This window comes from Protopterus annectens, chromosome 5.part1 (genome assembly GCF_019279795.1).
Source record: "Protopterus annectens isolate FY-2018-M chromosome 5.part1, PAN1.0, whole genome shotgun sequence".
NCBI classification, from domain to species: Eukaryota; Metazoa; Chordata; order Ceratodontiformes; family Protopteridae; genus Protopterus; species Protopterus annectens.
The window spans coordinates 269,194,998-269,208,832 of NC_056736.1; the positions used below are offsets into that span (position 1 = coordinate 269,194,998).

The following is a 13,835-nucleotide window of genomic DNA, read 5'->3' on the forward strand; positions in this document are numbered from 1 at the left end:
TTTTTTTAATTTTTAGCAGAAAAGCACTTAAATCAGTATTAAAATTGCTTTAAAATACAGTGCAGGCAAGCACACTTGAGTGTGAAGCCAAATACAGCAAATACAATTAAAATAAAAGCAATAAAATGAAAAATGAAGTACAAAACTCAGTATAACCAAGAGAAAGCAAAAGGAGATAAAGTCTCTCTTTCTCCTTTCTGTTGCCCCTGTAGTCTGCAGGATGCCAAAACTGGATCGGCTGAGCTTAAACAAGCGCAAAGCCCCACAAACACAGGTTTTTGAAGCAGAAAGTTGAAAGGGATAGAAAAGCTACCCAAACGGCCAATAAGCAACAATTTCAGAGCTAGAAACCACTCTTCTTGTGCTAGATAGGCTACCTAGTGCTTACCACTCCCACGGATAAGCTGAAAGGCTACCCTCTAACACAGAAAAGTCTGGGGAACTCAGAAACTACAAGACAGTCCTGAATACAACAAAATTTGTATCTGGACTACTCTAGTAAAAGGAAAGGTGGGAAAACAGCAAACAAGCTAGAACTTTTTTTTTTTTTTATTTTTAACAGAAAAACACTTAAAACAGTATTAAAGTTAAAGTTAAAGAAGAAAGAAACTGCTTGGCAGTTGAAATTAGCAGTTATGCTTCCACCAGGACTCAATGAAAATGTTTTCATTACACCCATGTTAGTAGAAAGGGCTAATAATATAACTTAATTCCATTTAAGTCAATAAATATGTTTTTAAGATGTTTTTAAATGTATTATATTTATAAATATAAAGGTAGGGAACATATAAATTGATTATTCAATTTTGTTTGTGTTGTTTTTAAAGTATTTTATGATGTGTTATTAAATATATGTCTTTTTAAATGTTAATGAGAACATTTGCCAAATGGAATCTGATTGGTAACACAATTAATGATTTAACTTAAGTTTGTATATAAAATGGAAGAAGAAATGGCATTAATTGTATTCTGATGAAGTCTCCCGAGAGAGATGAAAGCAGTAAATACATTTGTTTTATTTGTCTTTATATGATATTAAATCTATCTGGATGTGGATCGGACTGCTTTTTATACTTTTTTCACTAAGAAACTTCTCAAATTAAAATCTATAATATTACTGCTGGGATAGCTTGCAGAATGGCACCATTTCTTGTCATCTGATGCCTAGTTCCCAGGTGAAACCCCCATTGCTGAAGCTTGCAATATTTAGCATCTACCTGTAAAAATATACAGACAAGTGCTTCTCCTCAAATCTCTGGCACATACGGGAAGTCAAAAAACAATTGCATTCTTTTATGCTTTCAAGACTAGTAATTATGTCACCCTAAGGACAATACAGAAAGTTTCCTAGTACAGACATTGCCTAGCCATAAAGTAATTTAATTTCAGTTATTTTTCTGAAGTTAACCTCCTGTATTCCAGCTTCCACTGTTAAAATATATACAGTTAAACAATAGTGCATGTACATTTCTGTTCTTTTCCAGTAGAGCACACTGTGGTTACATTTTCAATACAAGCATTTTGCAAATATCTTTTCAATACATACGTCTGTACAAGTAGTTTGATATACACACATGGCATATAGTTCTAATACATTTGTAACACAAGCATCTTGTATAAATCATTTTGATATTCACCAATGACATGTAATTATTTACAAAATTACAGCTAGCTGGGCTGGCAGTATCTCCTTTTATCACATATGCTTACACTGTTTATGACCATGGTAAAATCAGTTTGATAGGCAGTTGCAATGTAAAAGTGTTGAAAAAGTTGCATGACCTCTGTTTGCAGAATGTTTGGTAGCAGGATGCTTTTGTGCAGTGCTAGGGTTATAAAACAAGTGAAAATAGAGGAAATAAGTTATGAAAAGACACTGATGTTTTGTGTTAAGTTTTAGGTATGAAAAGAATAGAGAATAATTAATTGTTTGATGAAGTAGGGAGGAGGGAGGATATTATTGGATAATACAGTGAGAAAGGGGATGTTGTGGGAGAGGTATTAGGGGAGGGCATAGGAAAAAGTGAAATGCTATGGATAGCAGTTTAGTTATTTCTTTATATGTTGATAAGCAGATTTAGCCTGGATTTGTACATGAGCAGTGAAAGGTATTGTTTACATACTGTCCAAGTTGTATTTTGAAATTAGGATGTTTGTCTGCATGTGTGATAGTATGTGAAATACAGTTCCAAAGTTAAAGATGTTGTTGGAATATAAACAATCTCTAGTATTATTATTATTAGCTTTTGCTACAAACAAGATGGATTTATTACTAGATCTTCAATCTCTATTACTGGTGGAAAACTGAAGTGAATTTTGGAGAGCAGGGCATTTTTCTGTCATATAGACAATTTTATGAGCAAGGATTAGATGGAAAAAAGTTAAATAATGAGGTAATTCAAGCCAGTTCAATTGTTTGCAATGCAATGATGGCTCCTGTATGGTATGTTTGTAGTGAATCTGGCAGTTTTATTGCAGCATGTTTCAATTTTTAGTGTTTGAGTTACATTTAAGTTTGTAAGTATTGGGGAAGCACATAGTAAAATAGGGAGAAGATAAGTTTTGACAACAGGTTGTTTAGTGGAATCAGAGATTTGTTTTGATCCTGTAAAGGGACTTCCATTTCATATTTGTCTTTTTAATGACTTGACATATGTGCTCTCAGATGTTCATCGTGCATACAGCTGCAGTCATCACAGATGGAGTTCTCCTGCCATCAGGCGGGTCCTCGGTCGGCCGAATTCCAAAGTCTTGGTCCGGCGTCGGTTGTTGTCGCTTTCTTTCCTGACGTCAGTGTGACAGGGGTATATAAGACACAGCTGACGCCATTTTCTTCAGTCTTTTTTGCCGTGCGGTGCCCGAAGCAGAAGCAGTTCGCAAGTGCCGGTCGGCCAGCTCCTGAAATTACAAAAATTTGGAAACCGAAGTCTTCTTTAAAGCTAAGTACCCCGTTGGGGAACATTTTCTTGCCTCAGACCGATGTCAGACAAAGTTAACAATTGTATTTCTTGTGGGAAGCAGATACCGCATAAGGATTTCCATTCCCTCTGTATACCTTGCTTAGGCCCAGACCACGACGTCTCGGGCTGTCGCTTTTGTGTTACTTTCAATAAACGCACTATTAAGCATCGGGCGGAGTTCGCCCAGCACTTTTTTGGTAAAACTTTTAATTATAAAATGTCGTCGGAGACTCCGACTACCGTTTTGACCAAAAAACGCAAAGACAAAGACCAACATTCGAGGTCCGCTGTCTCCACCGACACCATGCCAAAACCGGCTACACGTGGTCTGGTTCTCAGTGAGGCTCCTACGCAGCCCCTGACTACCGACGACGCTTCTCTGGTGGTGTCTTCTGTAACCGAGACCGCAGGTTCCTCGGCCCATACCCCGACTACAGCTACCGAAGCCGCTGTGAGTGTTGAACCTCTTAATGTGGACAGGTCCACTTCCACCCATGGTGTCTTCAGACCTTCTTCTTCCTTTTCCATAAAGGCCTTTACTAAGTCCAAATCAGCCATCCATACCAAGAGGCCTGTTGCACAGGGCCCATCCCCAGGCCCCATGCCTAAAAAGCAGATGCTCAAAATGGCTGAGGATTTAATTACTCTTATCAGGGGTTCCCAGCCCCCTCCAGACAAGAGACCCAGAGTGGAGGAAGATTCTCCCTCTTCTGACCAGGGCTCCATTATTTCAGAGCATTCTGATGTGGAAGAGCATTCGTACTCCCCTTTTGAAGATTCTGATGCAGAACAATCTATTCCTTCTGTATCCCCCCCAGAGGATTTTTCATTCTGGGAAACCTTGCATACCTTGAGGGAACACTTCCATTGGGAAGGCCAAGATTTCTCAGATTCCAAGAAAAGGCTTAGGGAATTTCTTTTGCTACCTCATCACAGACCTCTGGCGATACCTCCTGTCTTGGACATACTTGATGATGTCTACTCGGAGTCTTGTCTTAACCCGGATTCCCTGCCTCCCGCCCCAGTCAAGCCTGATAGGTACTACAGAGTTCCTAACTCACACCAATTCCTTTACAAAAGCCACAATGCAGACCCTGAAACCATTTCTCAAGGCCCCAAGGGAATGAAGGCCTCTACTGCTAAGAATCCATTACCTTCCGAGAGAGAGTCTAGATCCTTAGAAAGGTGGGGGAAAAAAAAAAAAAGTATATACCTCAGCCACGCTAGCCATGAGGGCCTTAAATTGTCAGTTCCATATGATTAAATACCAGCAGTTTCTGTTATCACAATTAAAGAATAAAATGTCACAACCTGAACAACCAGATTTAAAGGAGTTGCAGGATATGATGCATAGTGCAGAACAAGTGGGTAAACACACCTTACAATGTGACTATGATGCTCTAGAAGCCTCACGTAGAGCTGCTGTTACAGGATCAGTCATTCGTAGACATGCCTGGCTTAGGGAACAAACCTTGCCTGACCATGTTAAAGCTAAACTATTAGATGCTCCTTTACAAAAGGATGTATTATTTGGTACTAATGCTGAGGAGATTCTACGAAAAATGGAAGAAAAAGCTAAATCAATGCAAACAGTCAAGGCTTTTCTACAGGTTCAACCACCACGTTTTAGCAGAAATTGGCCTTCAAAAAGCTGGTCCTTTCCAGCCATGGACAAGCCCCAAAGAGGTAGATACAGGTGCACAAGGGGCAGAGGACAGTCTCAAGGATCATATAGAGGCAGACAATGGCAAACTCCAGCCCCAAGAGGTGGCGAAGACAGTGCACAACAATACAGGAAGCAAACCTAATGACTTCCCCCTTTGCATGCCAAGCAAGGCTCAGGTGGCAGCACCCTTGGGAGGAAAGCTGGCATTATTTTCAAAAAATTGGCATATTGTCACAAAAGACAAATGGAGCCTGGACATTATAAACAGAGGCTACAGATTTCATTTTCACACTCTTCCAAAAATGAGAGGCATGCCGAACCTGCCACACAATCAAAGGGCAGAGGCTCAAATACAAATTTCAAAACTCATGGGCATGAAAGCTATTCAAGAGGTACCTACTCACGAACAAGGTCAAGGTTTTTACTCAAGACTATTCCTGGTACCAAGGAAGGGAACCGATTGGAGACCCATTTTGGACTTATCCATCCTAAACACATTTCTACTCAAAATTCAAGATGCTCACCTTACAGCAGCTTCTTCCCATGCTAGGCAAGGAGTCTTGGCTGGTAACATTGGACCTCAAGGAGGCATACCTGCATGTCCCAATCAGACAAAGCTGCAGAAGATACCTCAGATTTCTTGCAGGTTCAATCCACTATCAATTCTCTGCATTGCCCTTTGGCTTATCTACTGCACCCAGAGTATTCACGAAATGCCTGGCATCAGTAATTGCCTACTGCAGACTTCAAGGGATACAAATTTACCCTTATTTGGACGATTGCCTGATCCAGGCGGACAGCAAATTCTTACTTCTGGAACATCTGGCTTATTTAACACGGTTATTGAATTACCTGGGATACACAGTCAACAAAGAGAAATCCAGGCTAACACCATCTCAGAATATAATTTTCCTGGGTGCCAACTTGGACACAAACACCCAGATGGCCTATCTTATGCCAGAAAAACAGGGGCAACTAACTCAGTACTTCAAGACACTAGCAAATTGTACCAGGCTAACTGGAAGCAAAATCCTGCAGGCTCTGGGATTCATGGCATCTTGCATTCTTCTAATCCCATATGCAAAGTTGCATATGAGGAAACTTCAATGGTACCTAAAGAACCTATGGTCTCAACACAGCCACAGTTTGGAAACAATAATACCACTAATTCTATGTTTGCAAAAGGAATTCCTATGGTGGGCCCTAGCATGCCAAACAAACACAGGTCTACCATTCTGCAAGCCTCAAGCAAATCAAGTCATCACAACAGACGCCTCAGACTACGCCTGGGGGGCACACATGACGGACAGGTGCATCCAGGGCAAGTGGTCCCAAAAGGAAAAGCATCTACACATCAATCAAAAGGAGATGCTAGCAGTGATAAATGCAATTACAGCTTTCAAAGACCTTTTGCATCCAGGACAGTTATTGATAAGAACAGACAACACCACAGTAATGTGGTACATAAACAAACAAGGAGGAACACATTTATACCCCCTGTGCAGGCTGGCCATGTCACTTTGGAACTTGGCAATGGAATGTCAAATCGAACTTCAAGCACAGTACCTGCCAGGTTTGGAAAACACGTTGGCAGGCAATCTAAGCAGAAATATGACAGATCCGCATGAATGGAAGTTGCATCCTCAAGTCTTTACAAAGATAACCCAAGCGTGGGGAAGGCCAGACATAGATCTCTTTGCCTCCCACAAGAATCATCAATTGACAAAATTCTGCTCAAGGACATTTCATCCAAAGGCCTGGAGGGTGGACGCCCTTTCTTTCAGTTGGGCAGCACTGACAGTTTATACCTTTCCACCTTTGCCTCTACTGCCCAAGGTGCTCTTGAAGGCAAGAGCAGACAGACCAAGGATGATATTGATTGCACCAGACTGGCCAAGACAACACTGGTACCCACTTCTGAGGAGTCTAACACACTCTCCTCCCTGGACCCTACCTCTAATGCCTCTTCTCATGACTCAGCACAGCTACCAAATTCTACACAGCCAGCTGAAAACACTCATCCTGGCTGCATGGAAAATTCCTTAGCACCACAACAGACCCTACTCTCCAAGGAGGTGCAGGATGTCATTTTGGAGGCAAGAAGGCCATCTACTAGAAAAGCTTACTCCACAAAATGGAAACTTGGAATGAGAAAAAGGGCCAGGATCCTAGGAAACTGAATTTGCCTCAGATATTACAGTATCTAGCTGAGCAGCTGAACAGCGGACTTTCATTTTCCTCCATTAAAATACATGCCTCAGCCATTTCTGCAGAATACAACACTGATCCACCCTTATTCTCTCACCCACTCTTAAAGCAGTTCCTTAGAGGGGCTAAGAATATAAGACCTCCAAGGAAACAACCAATACCAGCCTGGGATCTAAATTACATTCTAGAAAAATTAACATTGCCTCCCTTTGAACCAGCTGCCTCAACAGATTTGCAATATTTGTCCTGGAAAACAGCTTTCCTTCTGGCTATTACCTCAGCTCGTAGGGTCTCGGAACTACAAGCCCTCATGGCTGTGCAGCCCTTTCTCATTTTCCATCAGGACAGGGTCTCTCTACGAACCAACCCGTCATTTATGCCTAAGGTAGTATCAAGGGTAGCTTTAAATCAGGCCATACACTTACCTACCTTTTACCCCAATCCTCAAAACAAAGGGGAAAGGCTGCTACATTCCTTAGACATCCACAGACAGCTGTGTTACTATTTGGACAGAACAAAGCCTTTCAGGAAGTCAGAACAACTCTTTGTCTCCTATGCTGTAGGAGCTCAAGGGAAGCCTATTTCCAAACAGACAATTTCAAAATGGATAGGTCACTGCATACGTTTTTGTTACTCCTTTCATGGTAAATCTGTACCTGCAGGCATCAGACCCCACTCCACAAGGGCCACAGCTACCTCTGCAGCCTTCCTCAGAGGAGTCCCAACCAAAGATATTTTGGAGGCAGCCACTTGGAGTTCTGTGCATACCTTCACCAAGCACTACCACCTACCTTTATATTCCAAAACTAGAGCAGGCTTTGCCACTGCTGTGTTGCAGGGCATTCTGGCTCCTCCCAGTTCCACCTAGTGCCTACCACCCTGTGCGTAGCTTTGGGATTCTACCCATCTGTGATGACTGCAGCTGTATGCACGATGAACAGTACAGTTTTGTACCTACCATAAATGTAGATGTTCGAGTGCTAATACAGCTGCAGTCCAGGTTTCCCTCCCTCCTTCCCCTCTGGGAACATACCTAGTGGCTAACTCCTCTACTTTCAACCTGATTGGATTATCCTTCTATGGTGTATTTGCTTGCAACTACTGATTTTTGATTATATTGCATTGCATGATTATATATAATATCTATCTATCTATATATATATATATATATATATATATATATATATATATATATATATATATATATATATATATATATATATTGCCTTCCTTCTGGGGGCACCTGACATCTGGGGCAAGAAAGACTGAAGAAAATGGTGTTGGCTGTGTCTTATATACCCCTGTCGCACTGACGTCAGGAAAGAAAGCGACAACAACCGACGCCGGACCAAGACTTTGGAATTCAGGAGAACCCCATCTGTGATGACTGCAGCTGTATTAGCACTTGAACATCTACATTTATGGTAGGTACAAAACTGTACTTTTTTCATGAATTAATACACCAAGTAGCTTAGTTATGGGATGATTTCTATTTTGGTGTTATTGAATAAGTAAATATGGAAAGTATATTTTAGGTGAGTGTATGTCTTGGGAGTAAAAAACATTAATTTAATTTTTTTTGGATTTAGGGGTAGATGGGGTACATTTAGTCAGTTTTATAGTGCAGTAAGACAGAGATGAGTTATTTATTCACATTTTGAGAGGGTCTTTGCAGAGCAGATGATTGTAGAATCATCATTCTGTTGCACTATGGTAGCAAAGTCAGTAGCAGTATGTAATTTACTTGTAAAGATGTTAAATAGCAGTGGCCCCACTGTTACTGTCAGGAATGGGGAATATTCCTGTTCCCATTTGACCACTTGTCTGATGACCAGGAAGTTATGACACCATCTTAAGAATTATTGACTAAGACCAAGGGTGGATAGGTCAGTCAGGAGTTTTTGATGGGAGACACTATTGAATGCTTTTGATAGGTCAATTAACAGGGAGGAGAACACATTGCCTTTGTTTCTATTTTGATTGATGGAGTTAGTGAAGCTAAGGAGGTTGGTAGTAGTACAGTGATTGGGGTGAAAAACATGCTGAGCATTAGTGCATTGGTTATGAGACTGTTGCTGGCGAGAGAGTTAATGAGTTCAGTATGATTACATTTTTCTAATATTTTGGATACAGGAGAAAGTATTGCCATTGGTCTGTAATTAGAGAATTCAGTTAAGTTATCACCTTTGCATAGGGGAATGATTTAGGACATTTTCCATATTTCAAAGCTGTAACAGGCATTTAAAATAGCTACAGAGTAAGCTATAGTATCTGACACTAAGTTTTTAGTTTGTGGAGCCATTTCATTATTGTGGAGGTTTGGACAGTTTTAAAAGTAAAACTGTTTGAGTTACTGCATGTTGATATAGTGGTGCAGAGGGAAGTCTAAGACTTTTGTTTCATTAGTAATAGGATAGAATTTGTGAAGTAGATGGTGAATTACTTTAATATACTGTCATTATTACTACTAATCTTTGGAGTTGGAGTGGTGTATTAGCCGGACTGGAGAAGCTTTTTAATGGAATTACAAATTAATTTGGGTTGTTTTGATGTCTCAGTTTCATACTAAAATAATAGGAGTGTTTATGCTTTTTGACCTGCACTTTAACTAGGTTTCTAAGTTGCCCAAAGTTTTGAAAGGATTCTTGTATTTTGTTCTTATATCATAATTTCCAAGCTATGTCCCATTGTTTTAGAAGCAACCTAATTTCTTTTGTTAGCCAAGGAACACAGAAATGATTTTACTCTTTTATCAATATGCCATTTCATTTAGAATGTCAAGGAAGGTGTTATTAAAGTATGAAACAGCATCTTCATTGGACAATAATTTCAGTATATATTCCAATTACAGAGCTGAATGGAGGAAATTAAGCTTTCCATGTCTGAATTTTGTTAGATTGCATGCTTGCTTGTAAGTTACCATTTGAGTTATATTAAGACATCTATTAGTGGATTTCTTCCTCTATTAGAATGTTATTGCCTGGAGGTATATAGACTCCTACTAGGTTATGGACTATTTCTGGATTTATCTGAGGTTTGGTGAGTACAGTTTCTGTGTTGTCAAATTTTGGGATATTAAGAGTATATAGATTAACCTAAATATTGTTTTTATATAAGATTGCTATGCAACCTCCATGTTTTGTTTGTGTATCTATCCTGTGCATATTGTAGTGTAGAGGTAAGATTTAATTATTTTTTATCTCTGGTTTAAGCCAAGTTTCTGTTATGATAACAACATCAGAGGAGTATAATGCCACTCAGGCAAGGAATTCACGTATCTTGTTTGACATTCCTCGGAGGTTCATATTTAGTAAGAACAAGTTGGGTTTCTACAGGATGAGTATGGAGGAAAAGAGTGTCTTGTGGTTGAAGGGAAGGGAGAGTTTTGTTGATTTTTGTTGGGATCTGAGTTAGGATGTATGTCTCCATAAAATTTAAACTGTGCTAGGAAGTCTTGTAAGGAATAAGTCCATTGTGCTTTTAGTCTATTCTTTGTTATTACTTTTTGTGTTTTAGTTTGTACTTTTAGACACCTGAAGGTGAATTGATTTATACAGGTGGTAGTGTCTATTTCTGTGTATATATTAGGTAGATGTGGGATGTGTATATGATGCAGATAGGTGGGTATTGTTGGGTGAGTAGGGGTCCTTAAGCATCTGAGTGTGGTAGAATGTTAGTTGTGCTAAGAGTGTAAGGGGTAGAAACAGTGATGGCTGTGTGGGGGAGCATCCCAAATATGTGAGATTGGGATAGCTATTAAGTATTGTTTGGGTAAGAGCTGTGTATGGACTAGATATCTGCAGAATGGAAAATAGTGAGTCAGCTAGATATCAGCAAAAAGCAAAGTAGAGAGTCGGCTGGTAACCAAGTTAGGCCATACATGTCTTTAAGTAATAGTGGATATTTTAGCTTTGATTGGAATAGTAATGGAAGGTGGTGTAGGGTGTTAGTTGTAATAGGAGTTTTAGACTGTGGAGTGGGGATTTTTATAGCAGGTAGGGGAGAGATGACTGGTACGGGATATGATAAATTAAGTAGATAGAAGCAGTAGGAGGGGTTAATACTGTCATGTGAGTGGTTAGGAGAAGGAAGTGGGTGGAGTAAAACAAGGAATAAATATAGTTGAGGTGGGGGTGGATGGGAACTGTGGGTAGGGTAGAAGAACAGAGTGTGAACAGAGCTGGATACACCTGGCAAGAACAAACTTTGTGATGAAAAAACTATGAGTAAGCTTATGGCTTCAGCAGGTTAATATTTCAGATAACGTAGCAGGCTGAGCATGCTATATCTAAAGGACATAAATTCAGCAGGCTTGTTTAAAATATTATTTAAAGTTATATGTGTCAATATCAGAGCAACATTTATCTTATGGTTCAGCTGGATGTATTGTATTAATTTTAAAACATTTGTTGGGAGGTCCTGATTATCAATATCTATGGCATTTTATACTTTAACTATGGAAATGCCAGTTAGTTATCATATATTTAGATTGCAAGTGGAATTAAGCTACTGACTGTAGACAGTATTATATTCCAATCTGCATTCCTAACTACTAATTTAACATTTGTATATAAGTTACCTCTTAAGCTTGGGTAGAATGAAAGTATCAGTTTGATTTATACCAGGGGCAGTTAATGGATAGAGTTAAATATATTACTTTCACAAAACACATAGACGGTGAGCTGAAGCACTGCATCTCAAGTTCATGTAGAATACATAAAAGGCTGGCAGGAATCAAGGAAACATAGGGCATTCCTCATCCAGAAGTGGAACAAAAAGCTGAAATTCAGGACTATGAGTATCTGGTAGTGTGGTTTGGCCCAGGTTTACCTATATTTTTCATATTAGTCAGTCCATTAGGAAGACACAAACTCCATTTCCAATGTGCAACAAAGTATTTAGTTTACTGACATCTGAGGGAAGGAGCTGCCAAAGCAGCAATTTTGCCTGCTCAGTAAAACAGCCTTCTTGTTTTTGACAAAGTGTCAAATAAATAGTTACATAAACTTTCAACAACTCAGAATAAGGATTGTCACTTCAATAACAGTGTTCCTCCAAGGAAGCATTGTTTTATCATCCTGGCTGATGCTACGTAGCTTCCATTCCAGAAATTCAACAGACAAGTCACCTATAAGTTAATCTACAAAATTGTTTATCTTCGCCAGTGCTGATCATTTCACTAAAGTTATAAAACCCACAACTTCTGTCAGGTAACTTACACTTAGCAGCTCAGCATCCAATAACTCTGAAGATCATCATCAGCGATGTCATTGCAACTCCAAGGCATTCTCAATTCGTATTCCACAGATGGGTAACTCGTTCCTGGTTGCTACTAAATACTCCCCAGTTCTAAAATGTTTTAACTGGGCTTTTAAACATTTTCTCAGAGAAGAACAAACCTTCTTGTAGCACTACAGTGCTGTTTTACACTTCTACTATGCTTGCTTTTACCCAGATGGACCTATGGCCTGCTTGCAAAAATATTAATGTATTATATATAAATATCAATGAAAATATTTATATGTAAAATATTCTTCACTAGGTTATTTGCTTTGCTGAACTACAGCTGGACTACTCATGAACCAAATATAATCATACCTTAAATTCTAAGTAGGGAAACATTTCAATATCAGAAAGGTAGGTAGTAACTTATACCACATGGTTAAATATGTGATTTTGGGACTTAGTGTGCTCTCTTTTATTCAGCATAGCCTTTCCTTCATATGAAGTTTGTACATACCTAATCATCATATCAATGCTTCACACTTCTTGACTAGTCATTATTAAACAGACATTAACAATACCATGAAATATATGAACATAAGTATGTAGTGTATCCATTTCTTTGGTAAATTTATTTCCTTTGATCAAACAAGTTACTAATATATTTTAGTTTCAGAAATAAAAATGCCCTTGTCATTTTAGACCAAGGTCAAAGCTTGAACTGCCTCTCTTTTACAAGAAATGAATAATATCTGAACTATAATTAAATAATAATCATCAGCAATTTAAAACTATTTTCTTCAATTTTAGAATAAATGATGAAAAACAGAGCTCTTTTCTCCTTACTGTCACAGTAGCAAGAAGACCTTCTGGAACAATAGCGACAATGATTCCAATGAGGAAAATGGCAGCCTCTAGCCAGGTGTACCCAATGATCATAGAAAGAATAAAAAATGTGACTCCAAACACTAGGGCCATCCCAGTGATAATATGGATAAAATGTTTAATTTCAATTGCAATTGGTGTGTCTCCAGCTTCCAGACCAGAAACCAATGTGGCAATACGACCCATTACAGTTTGATCTCCAGTATGAATAACAATGCCATGAGCAGTACCTGAAACAATAACAAAACAATTTAATAACTACAAATAAGTGAAGGATTAAGAGCTTAAACAATAAATGTAAAGTCTGTGCATTTGTATATTTCAAACTTTGCTTGTCTGAAGAACTGATTTAACAATTGTCTGTACTGTGCATCCCTTTTAAGACTAGAGTATATATACTGTGACCTTATGTAGACACTGTTTACTCCTTCCTCTCCCCTTCACTACATTATCAAACCTAAGAGGGAAATGGCACTGAAACCTGTACAAGCTACAATAATTCTGCTTTATTTTCCTAGGATAATGGTGTTAAACCATTTCTGAATTGTTATATACAAGCTACAACACATCTGCATCTGCAAAGTAATTAAATTTAATGATAACAAAACTAGCAGTTTGGGTGCTCAGGAATGAAAACAAGGAATTGAATTAGTGGTCCAATGGCAAATGGATTAAATAGCCACATGACTGTCTGCACTGTGGGAGTTTGAAAAAAGGATGAGGATATAGTTCTTGTGTAAACTACATACTTCACTTTTGTAGTCTATAAGACAGAAAAGTGTGTTTATACACATATGCAAACATCACAGATATATACTCTCGTTCATCTGTGCATCCCTATTCATATAGGATACTAATGAATTCAGTATTCAGCACCATACACTGTATTTTCA

At 38.8% G+C, this 13,835-nt stretch overlaps 1 protein-coding gene across 1 annotated transcript in view; it reads right to left on the bottom strand.

Moving 5' to 3' along the window:
• Nucleotides 1–13,835, bottom strand: part of LOC122803366 (sodium/potassium-transporting ATPase subunit alpha-1-like) — a 577,066-nt gene that overhangs the window by 424,493 nt on the left and 138,738 nt on the right. The window contains exon 8 of the mRNA XM_044072943.1: nucleotides 12,904–13,172. Coding sequence (XP_043928878.1) covers nucleotides 12,904–13,172 — 269 coding nt within the window. The remainder of the gene's footprint in view (nucleotides 1–12,903; nucleotides 13,173–13,835) is intronic.